A 17987-nucleotide genomic window follows, 5' to 3' on the forward strand; every position below is an offset into this window, starting at 1 on the left:
TGACCGCTATAACAAAAAAGTTCCAACCAACCGGCGTTTTCAAATTTACCACGCCCCTTCCCGCCCTCATCTCCAGAGGAACTTGACCACCCAGCCCTGAACCCAGATCTCTGCTGCAGTTTCCTGCAGGGTACGCTGACTCCAAGTTCAGCGATCCAGCGGAGAAAACCGCGGAGAAAACCGCTCGGTGACTCCCGCCACGCCCAGACCCGCCCATCTCTGCTTGGGGCGGAATGGATTCTTTCTCGGCCTTCCAGGCTGCGACGGAGGCCCCGCCCCATTCCCGCCACTTCATTGGCTTTGGTGACCGGCCCCCCGAGTGTCAGCTCCGGATTGGCCGAGTCGGCCGCCGCTCGGCGATCTTCCCGGGCGCGCGCGGCGGGCGTGACCACGCCCCTTACGTCTGGACGCTGGGTCGCCTCGGGAGCCTCAGTATCGCCGCCCAGAAGGAAGGAAGGTGGTTGTGGTAGGTTCTGCTATGGTGCTGAATTCCTCGGCAGAGCCGACCCAGAAGCGGCGGTCGCGGCCATGAAGGTGAGGGGCCGGTGGGGCCGGGCAGTCCCTCCTCTCCTCTCCGGCCAGTGCGCTCGAAGTGCCTTCCTTTCGCCTCAGGGGTTACCCTGCCGGCACCTCGGAGAGCTCCGCGGAGGGGGGGTCCCCCGCCGGCTTCTGGGGCCCTGACCCGCAGGGCGGATGTCGTGGGCTCCCGGACGTTTCCAACTCCCACAGCGCCTCCGTCAGCGAGCCCGAGGCCGGGGGAGAGCCCGGGCCCGCCCTGCACTCACGCCTGGTGGGCCCCTCTCCGCGCTGGGCCCTGTCCGTGTCCTCGGGGGCCGGAGGCAGACCCCCTGGTGCTCGCCTCACCCTCCGTGCCTTTGCCCACAGCGTGCCCTCTCCCGCCCCGAGTCCTTGAACTAACCCAAATGTTGGGAGCACCACGGGACTGTCGCAGGACGGAAACTGCAGGACGAAGGGAAAAGGGGTTGTGCGGGGAGTCGTGAGGCTGGGGCCCGGCTAACTGGTTAGAAATGTCTCGGGGCGGGGATCCCACCCTGAAGGATCTGTTTGCAGGCTTAACACAGGGGCCGTGACCTAGAGCTCTTTGCAAACCCGTTGTGTCTCCATCGCTGCTAGGTACGCAGCAAGTAATTTGACAGCTTGAGTCTTCACGGTGGGTGTGAGAGCGTGGGAGCATCACTGAGTGAGAAGTTTAAGGAAGAGGGGGGAGGGGGGAGGTTCTGGCCTACTTTTGGGAGCTGATTCTCTCAACTTGATCGCTGAGAGTTCTAAAGAGCTCTGGGTACAACAATCAATTCACGTATTGATTCAAACCAAGTGGGGTGAGTCATAAGGTGATACTCTTTCAGACATCGTTGATTTCATTAATCTCAGTGAAGAGGTGTGATTGGCGTGGGTAAGAAAAATAACAGAGTGAACTGCTAGCTAAACCTCTACCTTCACAAAGCTCCAAGAAGATATTTTGTTGAGCATTTCCTATGTGTTAGCTAAGAGGAATATATCATGCGTAGAAGTAATTCAAAATATAATCCCATAGGAGTTTGCCAACCAAAAGAGAAGAGACATTCTCAAGAAACCACATTATGAGGCAGAATTTGATGTAAGGTATCAAAAAAATGCAAAACCCTCAGGAGCAAGAAAGGATTTTTTCTGGCTCTAGGAAGCAAGGAAGATTTTTGGAATAGGTAACTTCCGAACTGGGTGTTAAAGTATGAGGATATTCAAAGAGCTTATTTTTTAACTTCCCAGTTCAGCTATAAAATATTTCAACTTAGAATACCTATTAAAATATCTAAAACTAGCTTTCTTTCCTGAAAACCATCATCCCGCTGTGTGTTAAGATCCAAAAACCAATAAGGGATCTTTATACATAATGCCTCAAAGAATGTCAGTAACTTTATTAGTAAATATTAAATTTGTGACCTATCAAGAAACAAGGTTTAGAAGGAGAGAATTAAGGGCAAGTACAGTGTTGAAATTTTTTCAGAAGTGTTTTTGAATTTAGGTGGAGGATACTGCTTTCTGAGTTGAAATTTTAGAAACAAAGTTGGATGGGATTTGAAAATATAAAAAGGTATATTTTATGAAACAAAATGCAGACCTAAATAGACATCAGTCTGAACAAGATGACAGTTATGAAGATACTGCTTTTCATTTAAGTTTTCGTGAAAACTGGATTCACAAAATTTAGGATTGGGGCTATTAACTTTGTTTCATATTGAAATTGTCTAATTTTGCGGTATCTATAGATTCTGGGCAGGGGCATTAATTCCTGATGTCATGGAATTCTAACATGTGAATGTTCATCTAAGCAAGTATTAAATTAAAATTTCAGTGGAATTAAAATTAATTTAAAAGCCAAGCAATCAGATAAGTACATCTTCACACAAACCCAGGACCAGGAGCTGATTTTAGTATATGTGTAGAATGGGTATTTACTTTCTTCCTTTAATTTTTTTGTCTTTTTTTGTTATTGTTTAGAAACTGTTGTTTTGAAATAGGTTTGTCTCAAAGATTCAAGTAACCATTTTACCTTAGAGTAGCATCTAACTAACTTCCTATAAGGGATTAAAAAAAATCCAAATTAGTATCTTATGCTAATTTGATTTAATCTCCTTCCTGTTTTCCCATATTTATATTGATCTCACCCTTAATTGTACTAATCATGTTCATTCTTCCAAGCTCAAAACAAGACATCAAGACGAAAGTAATCTGTTTAATGTAATTTCCTTTTCCTTTTTTTTTTTCCTCCTTTCTCTGAAAGGTGGGGGAGTGGTGCTAAGGGTCAAGTATACTGTTTTGTTTTTTAATTTTATTTACTTATTTTTGGCTGCGTTGGGTCTTTGTGGCTGTGCTCAGGCTTTCTCTAGTTGCGGCGAGCAGGGGCTCTTTGCTGCGGCGCGCGGGCTTCAGTAGTTGTGGCACATGGGCTCAGTAGTTGTGACCTGCGGGCTTAGTTGTTCCGTGGTATGTGGGATCTTCCCAGACTGTGGATCGAACCCGTGTCCCTTGCATTGGCAGGCGGATTCTTAACCACTGCGACACCAGGGAAGTACCAAGTATACTGTTTTAAGAAAAGAAAACAAAACCCAAACATGAAGAAGGTGACATTTATGATCTCCAGAACACATTATTTGTAAAAATCAATCAATTTGGCCAAATGTCTTACCTAAGAATATTACAGTTTTAAGTTCAGCATTTGTTTTTGCATCCTGCTTAATGTCCAAATGGTATGAGAGAAAGAACTTAGGATGTAGAATTTCCTCCTTTGTGGTATATAGCCTGATATTTAATCATTAAGATCGCAGAGTTCCTGGTGTATTGTATTTCAGTTGAAGCAGCAGTTTCAGTAAGAAATTCTTTCCCTTTTTAAGGAACTGTTCCTCCAGTGGCTCTAAATAGAGTAAAGATTTTTGCTTATTATCTTAATGGTTTCTTCTGGTTTACTTTAATTTCTGTAGGGAAGATTAACCTAATTGAAATTTAAACTGTAAAACTTACTCTCTTATATCACTGGTACTGAGATTTGAAACATCTTTTCATATTGTTTAACATAAGGACATTGAGTTTTAGCAAACTGAAGGTTGTTCAGAGTTTAAAGACAAAGCTTGTGGTGATTGAGTTCTCTGAAGAAGCTTCCACTGGTGGAAGAACTGAATCCCTGCCTGGTCCTTGTAGCTTCTTACAGCATCCAAGAAAATTAATGTTCTTGAAATTGAAACTTCTAGGTTTATCCTTAAAATAAGTGTGTAAAATATTACCATATTTAATTTAGAGTTGAGGCAAGCAACTCTTAGGAGGTGGCATTATGATTACTGCTGTTTACCTAGTTTAATCAAAAGCAAATGATTTAGACTATGATCATTTAGTTTTTTGCTGTTTTCAAACCCATCAACTTCCCCACTCCCCCTTCTCTCTCTCTCTCTCTCTCTCTCTGGCTGTCATTTAATCTTCATGGAAATCACTACAGCTTTTCTTGGTCTTCATTCTAGTTTGCCTGGCTACTATTACATTTGGTGGAATAATTAAAAGGGATCACATCCTGATGTAGTTTAGAATAGGATTCAAAGTTTGTAGTAAACTTGTTAATTCTGTAAGTTGAGCATTTTGGACGTCTCCCCGCCCCAACCCCCAGATATTCTAGAAAGCACATTAGATCTCACACAGACACGCACACGCACAATCAAAGACAGCTGAACCTTGAGCCATTTGAAAACTGGCACTCTGCCAAAAAGAAGGCTGGGCTACTGCTCTTGTAAAGAAAGAACACATTCCCTCTTGCTTTTGTTGACTGAAATGATGATTCAGAATGGGCCTGTATTGTGTGAATCTGACTGAGGAACCCAAGAGAGTGCTTAAAAAATTGGTGGTGGTGCTATTGTGGAAATAAGTGTCACAGCACTGGAAACTGTCAGTCCCACTCTCCTGCAAAGTGTTTACAGTTGTGGATCACAGTCTCCTCCCCTCCTCTGTACTCCTACAGAGGGGAGGGAATTTCTAATTCATTCTTTAGGAAGGAACAAGACGAACTTTTATGTTGGTGATTTTAGCAAAGGAGCTGAACATGCTTGCTTCAGTACTTTTCTGAGACCTTCTCAGATTTATCTTCCTGTGGGTAGGGAAGGGACTCTGGTCAACTAGATGGTAAGCTGCTGTTGGTCAGCTGTGCTGGTGGCTGGCTGGCATGTTATCAAGACCAGTTGGCTGCAGAGCTAAAGTCATGTTCTCCAATTGGTGTTACCAGTAAAAAAGCAAATATTTAAATTTCTGTTTGTCTTATTTCTTTACTCAGTTTTAAAATGGGAGTGAGAAAAAAATGTAGTGTTATTGGCTCCCTAAAATCTTGGTGCACTGTCTTTGAAAACATGAGAACTGGCATTGGATACTAGAATAACATGAAGAGATCTAGGTGTCTGGGGCAGTCCAAACAGGAGGCTTTACAATTTAATTTCTTACTGTGGGCCATGTAAGTTTTTAATATGAGATCTGGTTCTTAATTGATGCCTGGCAGGCCATGGTTCCATGGCTAATCTACTCAGGAGCAATTTTAGTCTAACAGGATGTTTAGGAAAGGGATTAGGTTTATCAAGAAAAAGTCATTTATTTTCAGTAGTCATTGATGGCTAGAAAGTCAACTAGAAACACAGCTAAATTCTCTAAACTAGGAGTTTTGTATCAGACATAAGTAGATGGTTGCCTTATTCGGTTATTCTCTATGTTGTTTTTGATGGTCCATATTCATGGTCAAGAGAGGAAATGTAACCATCCTTCTCACCTCTTGGATTCATGTGGTTTAGTCTGTAGAGTCCTGCTGTCAACCATGGTCCCAAGTAGGGTTTAGAATTGTTAGTCACATAAGCCCAGATCATAGCAGAGATCCAGACTTTGGCTTTATTCGTGGAAAGGTAGTAGTTCGGAAAATACGCTTCAATCTTACTATCAAAAGGTAAGCAGAGTGTGAATAAAAGAAAAATAACGGAATGCAGGCTGATTAAACTGGCGGAAGATCTTAGAGGATAGGGACGACGGAAGTAGAGAGAACATGAACTTGGGTCTCTAAAGCTTTTAAGGGGAGGGTTCAAAAAGGGGAAGCTTTTTGTTTATGACCCTACCAGGTACGGTAACTGGGCTCTAAGGAAATATAACAAAGACAGAGAGTCAAGAGCTCAGAGAATAAATTCATGTTCGCCTCCCCGCCCCTTTCCCAAGAGCACACGTTCAATAAACTGTTGGGAAAATGCTCTCTTAAATTGTTCCCTAATTGCTTTTGTAGATTCTGTCACTTGAAAAATGGGACTGTTATATCAAGTATTAACAGAAATTTGGACAGATTTGAGAGGAGAAAGGTCAGTATAGGACACTCAAAGCATTATTAGGGCAAGGTAATAGTCCTTAAATAGGGATCCCTGTGCCCTGAGGGGACACGCAGAAGAAATTCAGGCAATTAGGACTTTAAGGGAAAGTACAAGAAGATGAAACATACTAACCGGAGGCAGGGAGATGGACCCTAAGTTTGGAAGATTCATTTTCTGGGTGGATTCTTCAACTTGGGGGTGAAGAAGGACAAAAATAGTTTGCCAAATGGCTTTTTGACAGACCCAGAAATCACTGTCTTTCTCCCAGTATTGGAGAGTTCACCCAAGAAAATATGTAGAGGAATAAGTTAGGAAGTAAGAAATCTGGGCCAAAAAGCAAAGAGCAAGTAAAATGAAGGAGGGCACCAAATTTCAGCTTAACTTCCAGGCTGATATGTGGTAAAGGAAAGGAACTGATTGGGGACTTCCCTGGCGGTCTAGTGGTTAAGACTCCGAGCTTCCACTGCAGGAAGGTTCGATCCCTGGTCGGGGAACTAAAACATGCGCGTGTGGTGCAGCCAAAAACATTAAAAAAAAAAAATTTTTGTTTTTTAAAAGGAAAGGAACTGATATAAGAATCAGATTAAATTGTTAAAAACTCAGCTGAGGCCTTCTGAGCTAATCCTTTCTGAAAGGATTAGGGGAAACCAGAGGGGGAAAGGAAACACTAGAGGCAAATCCCACTACTTGGGGATGGGGGTGTGAAGGGGCGGTACCTACACAGGTAGTGAGGAGCACGTGGCAGAGATGTTGGTTCTAGAACTCTAGAGGCACAGGCTTCAGAAGTAACCACAGCCCCTTCCATTTGGGAATCTGAGTGATTCTCCAGCTGAAATGATGTAGGCAGAAAGGAGAAATCCCCTAGACCGAGCAGGTGTTAACCTTTTAACCTTGACTGTACATTCACATCACATAGGGAATTAAAAAAAATTCTGAGGCCCAGGTTGTACCCCAGACCTGTTAAATCAGAATCTTGGGGCTGGGACTCAGGCACCAGTATTTTTTAAGGCTCTCCTGGTGAGTCCAACCACTGTCTTTCTTTCTTTCTTTTTTTTTTTTTCCGGGTGTGTTGGGTCTCCGTTGCTGCGCGTGGGCTTTCTCTAGTTGTGGTGAGCAGGGGCTACTCTTCGTTGAGGTGCGCAGGCTTCTCATTGTGGTGGCTTCTTTTGTTGCAGAGCACGGGCTGTAGGTGCACAGGCTTCAGTAGTTCTGGCTCGCGGGCTCTAGAGCGCAGGCTCCATAGTTGTGGCACACGGGCTTAGTTGCTCCGCGGCATGTGAGATCTTCCCGGACCAGGGCTCGAACCCGTGTCCCCTGCATTGGCAGGCAGATTCTTTTTTTTCTTTTTCTTTTATTTATTTATTTATTTATTTTTGGCTGCGTTGGGTCTTCATTTCTGTGCGCGGGCTCTCTCTAGTTGCGGCGAGCAGGGGCTACTCTGTTGCGGTGCGTGGGCTTCTCATTGCCATGGCTTCTCGTTGTGGAGCATGGGCTCTAGGCGCGCGGGCTTCAGTAGTTGTGGCGCGCCAGCTCTAGAGCGCAGGCTCAGTAGTTGTGGCGCACAGGCTTAGTTGCTCCGCGGAATGTGGGATCTTCCTGAACCACGGCTCGAACCCGTGTCCCCTGCATTGGCAGGCGGATTCTTAGCCACTGCGCCGCCGGGGAAGTCCCATTATTACTATTTTTTGATGTGGACCATCTCCAAAGTCTTTACTGAATTTGCTACAACATTGCCCCTGCTTCATGCCTCGGTCCCTTGGCCACAAAGCATGTGGGATCCCAGCTCCCCAGCCATGAATCTAACCCGCACCCCCCACACTGGAAGGCGAAGTCTCAACCACTGGACCGCCAGGGAAGTCCCTCCAAATAGCCTTTTAAGGTTGTTTAAAAAATATTTTTTTAAGAGCTCATTGGACAAGCAGTAAATGTTTGACAGAATTAGATAATAAAATAAATGGAACAGTGCCTTTGTTATGCCATTTTAACTAATAAGACCTCACCTACCTGGACTTCCATTACTTATCACATTATCTAGAGTCTAGAATATGCATAAGTAGTAGGACAAGGGGCAAAAGCTCATTGGTTCCAAACAGTGTAGCTTTATATTTTAAGCATAGGAAAATGCCTTGAGCCCTCACTGAAAATGTATTTTTATATACACTTCTAACAAGCTTGGTTATCAGGTTTCTGAATGCAGTAAAAAAGGAGAGACAGGTTGCTAGAGGTAGATATAGTGATAGCAGTGGTGATTCACAGAAAGGGAAGAGATGAGAGGAAAAAACATAAAAGGCAGCATATTAGTTTCAAGCCACTTAGTGGAGTGGCAAATAGCCCTTACACCTCAAAACGTCATTATGATTATCAAGTCATCAGAAATTGTGTTCAGTATTCTCAGTTTGCTTTTTTAAAATATTTTCCTTAATGTTAAATTAATATATTCCTTATAAAGGTTTGGAAAGCAGGGGAAAACAAATTATACGAGATATACATGAAAACCTAGAGAGCACTTCAACTGGCATTTTGATGTTTTCCCAGTCATTTTTAAAAAATCAAAAAAGTTTCCACATGCCATAGTTTATTATGCCCAGATACAAATGAGAGGACAGAAGTTTAATGAAATTAAGTAATTAGAATTTATATTCTTTCTGCTAAATGATAGCTGGGAAAATCTGCCTCAGCCTATAGAACGGTGCTGTAGTCACCAGTCTAAGGTTGCCAGATAGAATACAAGACACTCAGTTAAATTTGAATTTCAGATAAACAGTGAACAGCTTTTTTCGGTGTAAGCATATCCCAAATATTGCACAGCACTTACTTCCATCTAGTCATTTTTCTTCTGTGTGCATGCACGTGTATCTCTAAGCATATGTGTTTTTTGTTGTTGTTTTACGAAATTGGGTTCATATTGTATCTTCTCCTTTGTTAACAATATATCATGAGTATCCCCAAAGCCAAATATTCTTTGTAAATACCAGAATATTATCCACTTCCCAATAGCTTAAAATTTTGATGCTTAAAAGAATAATTTCGAAATTATTTAGGGCAAACGTGCCTCTCCAGAATGGCATTCCCCGAGAATCCCAGAGAGCCCAGGTTCCAATCAGCTTTAAACTGGTGCCTATTTTCGTTCCTTTCCAGGCGGGTGCCACGTCTATGTGGGCTTCGTGCTGTGGGCTGCTGAATGAAGTCATGGGGACTGGAGCTGTCAGGGGCCAACAGTCAGGATTTGCAGGAGGCACTGGTCCATTCAGATTTACACCGAGCTCTGATTTTACCACTTACCCACCAGCACCTACAGAAGGGCCTAATATAGTTTGCAAAGCCTGTGGACTTTCATTTTCAGTCTTTAGAAAGAAGGTGAGTTGGATGAAATGTTACACACAAAAAAACACATGTATCACAATTCTTGATTGTATGTTATTTTGAATACTAATGAATATTCATTTCTTCTTATACAAATATCAAAAAGTCCTAATAACCATTCCCCATTTAGAAAAGTGCTGAGTTGCAGAGACTGTATCACTGCTCAGGTTTTCTGACTAGACGTTGTTACTTCTCATGTTGCTCAGCCATTCTTTCTCCTGGACTCTGACCTGTTCATACACTTTGATTCTTATGTTCTGAAGCAAGAGATTTAATTAGTCTGCAATTTTGTTCAGAGAAGATTTACTATAACTTTGATCTCAAGTTTCAAAAAATGTATCCCCACCCACATTAACTCAAGTGAAGAAATGAGTATATTAACATTAGCTACTGTTTAAAGATTCAACATGCAAAATAACAGCTAAAACCGTTATTTTCTTTAGGACAGAAAGTTGTTCTTTCTGAGAACCATCATATTGCTGGGCCATCTCCCAGGCTTGTCAATCCAGTCCTTTGAAATACTTAACAAACAAGGTGTTAGCTTGTGGGAACAATGCCCCAAGCAGAAATGACCACATCATCATGTCTTCTTTTAAGTTTTGCTTGTGGAATGGCTTTGATTGTGATTAAGGCTCTAGGGTACAGATTACTGTATAAGTGGGGTCCTCTGTTTGCTTGGATTGACCTTGAGAGATCAGTTGCCTTTCTCTTTCCCTGTGTTAGGCTTTTCCCCCTTCTCTCTCTTTTTTTTTTTTTTTAATTTTTGGTGTCATTGGGTCTTCATTGCTGCGCGTGGGCTTTCTCTACTTGCGGCGAGTGGGGGCCGCTCTGTTGCGGTGCGCGGGCTTCTCGTTGCAGTGGCTTCTCTTGTTGCAGAGCACAGGTTCTAGGTGTGCAGGCTTCAGTAGTTGTGGCACATGGGTTCAGTAGCTGTGGCTCATGGGCTCTAGAGCGCAGGCTCAGTAGTTGTGGCACACGGGCTTAGTTGCTTCATGTCATGTGGGATCCTCCCGGACCAGGGCGCGAACCCATGTCCCCTGCACTGGCAGGCCGATTCTTAACCACTGCGCCACCAGGGAAGCCTGCATTCTCTTTAAATGGGGAAATTTTCACATAGGCAAAGAGCAGGAAGAGAGTTTGTGGTCATGCTTTCTGCTCCATGTGGTTCAAGTCAGCTCTGTTTTGCTAATTACGTTTGCCCGAAGGGGTGGAAAGGTTTTAATTCATTAACACAAGAGTATGTTTTTCTTAAAGGTCTGTATTTGAACTTCTGTGAATCCAAACTGCCTCAGCAGTGACTGTTTTGATTTTCACCACTTTTAGAACACGAAAATGCCCATGGGTCTGGTGCCATGGGGGACTTCATAAGAACTAAAATTTAATTTTAATAGAAGGCAAAAGGAAAACTAGTGCTTTCACAATGGCTTGTATCTGGCTCTCATTAAATGCTTCTTTCCTATCTGTTTCTTCAGCATGTATGTTGTGACTGCAAGAAAGACTTTTGCTCCGTTTGTTCGATCTTACAAGAAAATCTCCGTAGATGTTCCACTTGTCACTTATTACAAGAGACAGCCTTTCAGCGCCCTCAGTTAATGAGACTGAAAGTGAAGGATCTACGGCAGTATCTCATTCTTAGAAACATACCGATCGATACCTGTCGAGAGAAAGAAGACTTGGTAGATCTGGTACTGTGTCACCGTGGGCTGGGCTCTGAGGACAACCTGGACACGAGCAGTCTGAATTCCTCAAGGTCCCAGACTTCTAGCTTTTTTACACATTCATTTTTTTCAAACTATACAGCCCCATCTGCTACCATGTCTTCCTTTCAGGGAGAGCTTATGGGTGGAGACCGGACCTTAGGATCTGGAGTACTGGCACAGGTACGAGGGTGTAATTACCCCGAGGGCCTGGCATGTCGTCTGCTTTCCGCCAATATGGAGGGGGCTTTAGGGCTGAAGACTCCTTGCTGAGCCGGGGTTCCACGTGCTGCTGAACTCTGCACTTGCAGGCTCTCCTGATGTGAGGCTCCAAGCTCAGATGCTGCCTGAAGGGCCCAAAAAGAGCTCATCAGTCTCTTGACCTTAGTTACCTCAGTTTCCCTCTCTTATATAGTTAAATACTAGCTGTCGAAATAATGACTGTCAAATGTAGCATATAAACATTTGCAGGACTATTTGTATGTCAGTGACCATGGAAACTATAAGTTAACCTAATGCCCAGTTGCCTTGCTACCGTAAAATTGTTCTAATTTAGATATTGGGAAACAGCCATCTGAATTAGTGACAGGATATGGTTATTTACTCATTTCAAAGAAATGCCAGTGCAGAATGTTGTCCCAGTGAGGTCCTTGGGCATACTAATTGAATAACATGCAAAGTCTTGTAATTAATACTCAATTTGTATATATGAATGATTCTAAAATGCTGAAAGAATTGTTTTGAACATTCATTTCCACATTTAATTTTCTCCTCTGAGGAAAGAGGTTAGAAGCAGAGGGAAATGTGGTCTAGTTGCTTTCTAAAGAGTCATCAATTAGATAAGCCCAAGCTAGGAGTTTTATTATTTTCCCAAATGGCAGCTGGCATAATTATGATGCAAAGGTAAGACACATCTGACTTTTGTGTCACTTTTGGGTATATGACACCACTTGGGAGATGTGGGTCTTTGGATGATACAATATAGTGTTTGTGAACTAGTGGGGTAGAATACTTGAAATTGGGCATTGTCCTAGGCTTTCTGTTCTCCTTAAAGAAAAGAGTATCTGATTGTTGAGGAATTTCTGAAAACTAGAAATGGCATCAACCATCAGTGAATTAGTCTAGAAAGCATTGTTTGGAATTAGAATGTCTAAGCATGAGGTAGTAGGATTGAGATCTTTGAAATCAAATACCCTTGACACTAGGGCTGATCTTAGAGCTTTAGTTTCTACCTGTATCTTAGAGGCTCCAGTTAAACCAGCCAGCTGCAGGTCCTTTGCTAAGGACACAGTGCAATTCCATACGCTTTTGGCTTTGACATTCTGTGATGGGACCTTCTTAACTTCTGGGGAGTTAATACTATGGTTAGATTTTAAAAATTCACACGCACATAGGAATTTGACTTTTGAGATAACTATGGAAGGTAAATTGTTTATCGAATCATGTGGTGCCCAACTCTTTGGGAGGGGCAGCAGCACTCAGGATCCTAGGAAGGTGTGGAGTATGCCAGGTATTAAGAGTCATTCTTGGGGAGGATCTATTGGAAGGGTTTTCTCCAGTGATAAATATGGGTTGGTACCATTAGGAAAATGATTCCTGACCTAATATGTATTATGTGTGTAGGTGCGAAGTGAAATAGCTTCAGCAAACACAGATGATGATGAAGAAGATGATGACGACGACGACGATGATGACGAGGATGAAGAAAACTTGGAGGAGCGGGTGAGACTACCTATAAAATTTGGTTTCCCTGACACGTCACCTTGGTAGGCAGGGAAAATGCCCATGTGGACTGTCGCTAGATTAGCACAGGATGTTTCTTTTGGTTTGAAGGCAGCACAATACATAAAACACTTCAAGAACTGGGGAGAAGTCTGGGGAGAATCTCCAGGGCCAGTGATGACTGTAGGGTGAAGGCAGCATGCTGCTTTCCTTGCTGGATTTGCAGGAACAGAGGTAATGGACACACTCTGTGATTTCAGACATCTGGCCTCGCTAAGAAGAGAGTGAGAGCTTCTCTGTCTGACCTGTCAAGCCTTGAAGACGTGGAAGGGATGAGCGTGCGCCAGCTCAAGGAAATCCTGGCTCGGAATTTTGTCAACTATTCTGGCTGTTGTGAAAAATGGGAGCTAGTAGAGAAAGTAAACCGGTTATACAAAGAGAATGAAGAAAATCAAAAGTCATGTAGGTTTATTTTTCCTTTGTTTCCCTGTAGTAGCTTTCTTTAGGCCTTTAAAAACTGGCCTGTTTCTGTCAGTTAAGTCCACTTTATTTTTGAGAAACCTATGTATCCTTTTATTGAGTGTGAATTAGTTATATAAACTTGTTTATAGATCTGCTAAGCAGTAAGTTCATTATGCGATGTTGGCTTTGAGATCACCATTGCCAATGAGTTAGATAATCTTTTGTTCAGTCTGGTTTTTCTGGTCATAATTTGTTAGAACTCTAATGAAATTCCTTTATCTAAGAAAGGCTTGTTTCCTCACTAACCTGTCTGGCAGGCCAGTACTGAGGATTTAAAAGCTACAATTGAGATAATCAAACAGTGGGGGGAAAAAATTCCCTAGAGCCAGGATGTTAAGTAGTTCTTAACATCAAGTATCAGTAGGTTTCTTTGTAAGTCACGAAAAGCTAAGGTTAAGAACTTCTGAACTATTTATTGATGGAGCATGGAGCAGAAATCCTCAGCTGGTAACAGGGCCAAGCCACAGAGCATTTATAGGCAAGAAAAAAGAATTCAGTGGTGTTCAGACTGACAAATATTATGTTCTTATCTAGAAAACAGTCCTCCCATCATTAACGTGTGTCATCTTGAGTTTTTTTCTTTAAAACCTGGTTATAATACAGCATTTGTTGATAAACAGGTTTATGCCCAGAATATGCAGATAGTATTTTGGCACACCTATTTCTTTTCTTTTTTCAATATATTTATTTATTTTTGGCCGCGTTGGGTCTTTGTTGCTGTGCATGGGCTTTCTCTAGTTGTGGAGAGCGGGGGCTACTCTTCGTTGCGGTGTGCGGGCTTCTCACCGTGGTGGTTTCTCGTTGTGGAGCACGGGCTCTAGGTACGTGGGCTTCAGTAGTTGTGGCTCGTGGGTTCTAGAGCACAGGCTCAGTAGTTGTGGCACAGGGGCTTAGTTGCTCCGAGACATGTGGGATCTTCCTGGACCAGGGCTCAAACCCGTGTCCCCTGCATTGGCAGGCGGATTCTTAACCACTGTGCCACCAGGGAAGTCCCACACCTACTTCAAAGATGATGCAACAGTAGCAGATACAGGCATCTTAATCATTGGAGCCTACAGAGGCTCATCTGTTATCTTATTCATGGATCCTTTCTCCCCACTTCCCAGTAATGGTATGGACCATGAACTAGGACCCCAGATGAGAAGATTCTCTTGACACAACAGTGTTTATTTCCTTAAATTCAGGGACTATTCGCTTTTCAAGCTTGAATTCCTGCTTGGTTCTTTCTAACCTTCTTCATGATTCCCATTAATCCCTTCTGTGACCTATACAAAGGGAAGCCTCACTGTCCATAGCTCTATGGCCAAATCTCAGGCTGCAATGAACTTTTTAAACTCATTCTGAACCTTTCTTATTCAGAACCAGAATGTCCCATGCCTTTTGAGTTAGACAGACTCCCAACAGTACCATCGTAGCCAGAAACACAGATGAATTTTGAGATGCTTCCAAGGCTCAGGGGGTGCCATCCCTCAACTACAGGCTACTTGATGTATGACTCTATAGCTTTCCCGTTGGTGTAGAAATAAAGCTCCCCCTCCTACTAGGATGAGGCTCTGGAGCCTGTGACTTTCCCAAGGCCACACAGTTGGGCTGGAAATTCGAATCGTGTTCTGACTCTGAGGCCCGTGTGTAGGACAGCCTAGGGCTTCTTCATTTTTATTTATAGAAGCAAGCTATCACAAAAACCTTGTATTATATACAGATGTAAAATAGAATTAAATAGGGGCGGGGGCGGGAAAAAAAGAATTAAATAGCTAACATGTGTTAGGCACTTCATCCCTGGTCCTAAGCTAAGTAAGTATCTCTCATTTATTCTTCACAAAATCCTATGAGGTATAATTATTGCCATTTCTAGTGGAAGGAACCGATGTGCCAAGAAGCAGGGACTATTTCTCTTACAGTGGGGTCACTCTGGGTCACTCAGAGGCCGTGCCCGCAGCCCCAGCTCTCTGTTGCCTTTCAGATGGCGAGCGGCTGCAGCTGCAGGACGAGGAAGACGACAGCCTGTGCCGGATCTGCATGGACGCCATCATCGACTGCGTCCTGCTCGAGTGCGGGCACATGGTCACCTGCACCAAGTGCGGCAAGCGCATGAGCGAGTGTCCCATCTGCCGGCAGTACGTGGTGCGCGCCGTGCACGTCTTCAAGTCCTGAAGCCGAGGACCCCCCAGGCTCGATCCCAGACGTTTCAGTGCACAGAAGGGACTGGAAACTTCCTGTTCAAAATCTGAAGCTATTTTTAAAAATTATTTTCACGACTAACTGGGGACAGGAAAGATTCATCCTAAGTTGCAGCAACACTGGTCCATGCTGTATGCCTGTCAGCTGGAGGACTGGCTCAGTTTCCCAGTTTCTGCTGGGCTTCTGCACACATCTCTGATTACTAATTGCCGAAGTCAGACTGCTTATGGCATCAGCTACTGTTCTCTTTGGAGGACATTTATCTTGTTCTCTTATTTCTCCTTCATCCTATTTTTAACTTAAACTACTCAGATGTTTGAAACTTCTGCTCTCTTTGGATGAGGTCACTGTCTGCAAATGGCCGACATGGTACACGCTGAACAGGGGCACCTCTGAATGTTCATTTTATTAGTCATGTATATTTTAAATGCTACTATTTGATGAATGTAATTTTCCACATTGTTGCTATTTCTGCGTTTAAACGTAATTGGGAACAACTGACATTCTATAGTCAACTACCAGGGCCTGAGACTAAACATGTCCATTTTTGTTCAGGTACAGCTTTTTATAGCGAGGGCTGCATCTAGCTTCCTTCATTAGAGAAGTGTGTGTGTTAAATTCTTTATTAACGTGTAATCAGTTTACACTTTTATATATTGCAAGTGTATTTTCAGTGCTACCCACTAGCTAGTTTGAACTTTAGGAATAAAATTAGGTTTTAAAAAATGCTTTTGTTTACATTTGTCCTGGCCAGTTCCTAATTCACTTCGGTGCAGCATGAATGGGTGTCCAGGCCTGGTCTAGTACATTCTTCATGAGAGAAAGGAGCACCTTCAAAGATGTTGTACCTGTCTACCTTGGCTGCTAATTTACCAGTAAATTTAACTACATATTTGCCACATACTGTGACCAGGTATTTTGCCAGGTGCTTTATGGTTACCTCCAGCATTCTGAAATAGATATTGCCTCACATCACAGATGGGGAACTTGATCTCTGAGAAGTTAAAGAACTTGTCGAAAATCTCACAGTTAAAAAGTCACCATAGGGAATTCCCTGGTGGTCCAGTGGTTAGGACTCTGCGCTCTCACTGCTGAGGGCACCGGTTCAATCCCTGGTCAGGGAACTAAGATCCCATAAGCCATGTGGGGCAGCCAAAAAAAAAAAAGTCACATCAGAATTTGAACCTAGCTCTGATGACTTTTTCTTACCTCTTCTAATACCACAACTGAGAAACCTGAGACATTAGCTTATGCTAAAAGGTTCTTGGGACATTAATGATCTGAAATCTCTTTTCTTTTAGGTCCAGCTCTAATCAGGGTGGTTTTTTGGTTTAGTTGAGACCAACTGTGGATTCATTCCCATGGCTTGTGGGCAGGTATGTTTTTAGGAAACTACGTAACTTCTTGGCTGAGTCCTGTGGGTTTTTTATCTTTTGACTCTGCAGTGTTTAACACATGCCTTCAGGTGCTCAGGATCCAGAAGTCAATCAACAAGACCTGAAACTTACAGCAAAGGAGGTAAACAGTCTTGCCCCTCTGTGCTTAAGGCAGAAAGTTTGGCTAGCTGTGAAAAAAAAGTTGCCTTTCTACGTTTTCTGGTTTTGAGTGTCAGAGCATGTAAATCAAAGCCTTGTGGATATTCTAAATACCCTTCTCCTGTGCTTGCCTGAAGAGCCCAGGGTGGGTATTAGCTACAATTCAGATGGACAGTAAAAGCTCAGCCCCTGCTGAAGCCTTAGGAGCACTTAGTCTGTACTTCTCCTGAGACGGTGAACTCCAGAAGTTCATCGTTCCCCACAAATCCCTAATTTGGTGGAGAGAAGTCTTCAAATCCAGGCCAGTGGGTGATGGTAAACACACTGAAATAGAAGCTGAGCAGCAGGTGTTGGTGTATCTTAAATTAGAAAATTGAGATTTATTTGCTCATAGTCTCAGAACAGCTTGTTTACTGTTTCTTTTTGGACTTATAGTTTCAGGTGCTTGTTTCAGCAATGAACAAAAACTCAACGGTGGATCTTCTTAAGTAGCATTTTGAAATAACCTTGGCTCAGTGAGAAGCCAACAAATTTTTAGCCTAATAGGCTCGACACTTGGAATAACTGAATTGCAAGGGACTAACTTATCTGGCAGAGGGCAAACATTCCTCCCTGGAATCTGCATTTTCTAGCTGCATGCCATGCATCTTTTTCTGAATAGGTCATCTATCATATGGATAAAATTCTGGAAGTTCACAATGGAATGCAATGACGTCTCTTTGTCCTTGTCCTCACAGGATGGAAGGATGTCATTCCATGTTTTGGATGGGCCGTGGTGCCTGCCTTTGTAAAGGCCAGGATGCCTAGAGGAAGGAGGGTTATGGCCTCTCCTCTTTCCTGGGTTAAGAAGTTATGATCCTCTTACAAGAAGTGGTCCCTCTGGTTTATGGTCCTTCCATTACTTCATCAGATAGTGTATGGGCTCAGAGCAGCTGTTTGCAGGCACCTAGCTTGGCCTGGCCTCATCTAAAGCTCATTTTTGAAGGAATGAGTCTGGTCAAGACTGTACTGGGGTATAATCTTAACTGGATTGTTCAGTACACTTGGGGGAAGGTCATCTGTGACCAGTGCACTGCCTTGGCCATCTCAAGCCT

At 43.2% G+C, this 17987-nt stretch overlaps 1 protein-coding gene across 3 annotated transcripts; it reads left to right on the forward strand.

Moving 5' to 3' along the window:
* The first annotated feature begins 409 nt into the window (after positions 1–409).
* RNF34 (ring finger protein 34) lies at positions 410–16052 on the forward strand. Of its 3 annotated transcripts, XM_079941773.1 has the most exons (7): positions 410–534; positions 9012–9230; positions 10709–10921; positions 11066–11116; positions 12557–12655; positions 12916–13117; positions 15141–16052. In XM_079941773.1, the coding sequence occupies exons 1-7, from the start codon at positions 529–531 to the stop codon at positions 15329–15331; spliced, it is 981 nt and encodes a 326-aa protein (XP_079797899.1). In that variant the 5' UTR covers positions 410–528; the 3' UTR covers positions 15332–16052. The 3 variants fall into 3 exon arrangements, with proteins under 3 accessions (XP_079797899.1, XP_079797898.1, XP_079797900.1); XM_079941772.1 differs by having other exon boundaries at positions 10709–11116; XM_079941774.1 differs by lacking the exon at positions 10709–10921 and having other exon boundaries at positions 15141–16051.
* The last annotated feature ends 1935 nt before the right edge of the window (positions 16053–17987 follow it).

Source organism: Stenella coeruleoalba, assembly GCF_951394435.1.
Source record: "Stenella coeruleoalba genome assembly, chromosome: 14".
NCBI classification, from domain to species: Eukaryota; Metazoa; Chordata; class Mammalia; order Artiodactyla; family Delphinidae; genus Stenella; species Stenella coeruleoalba.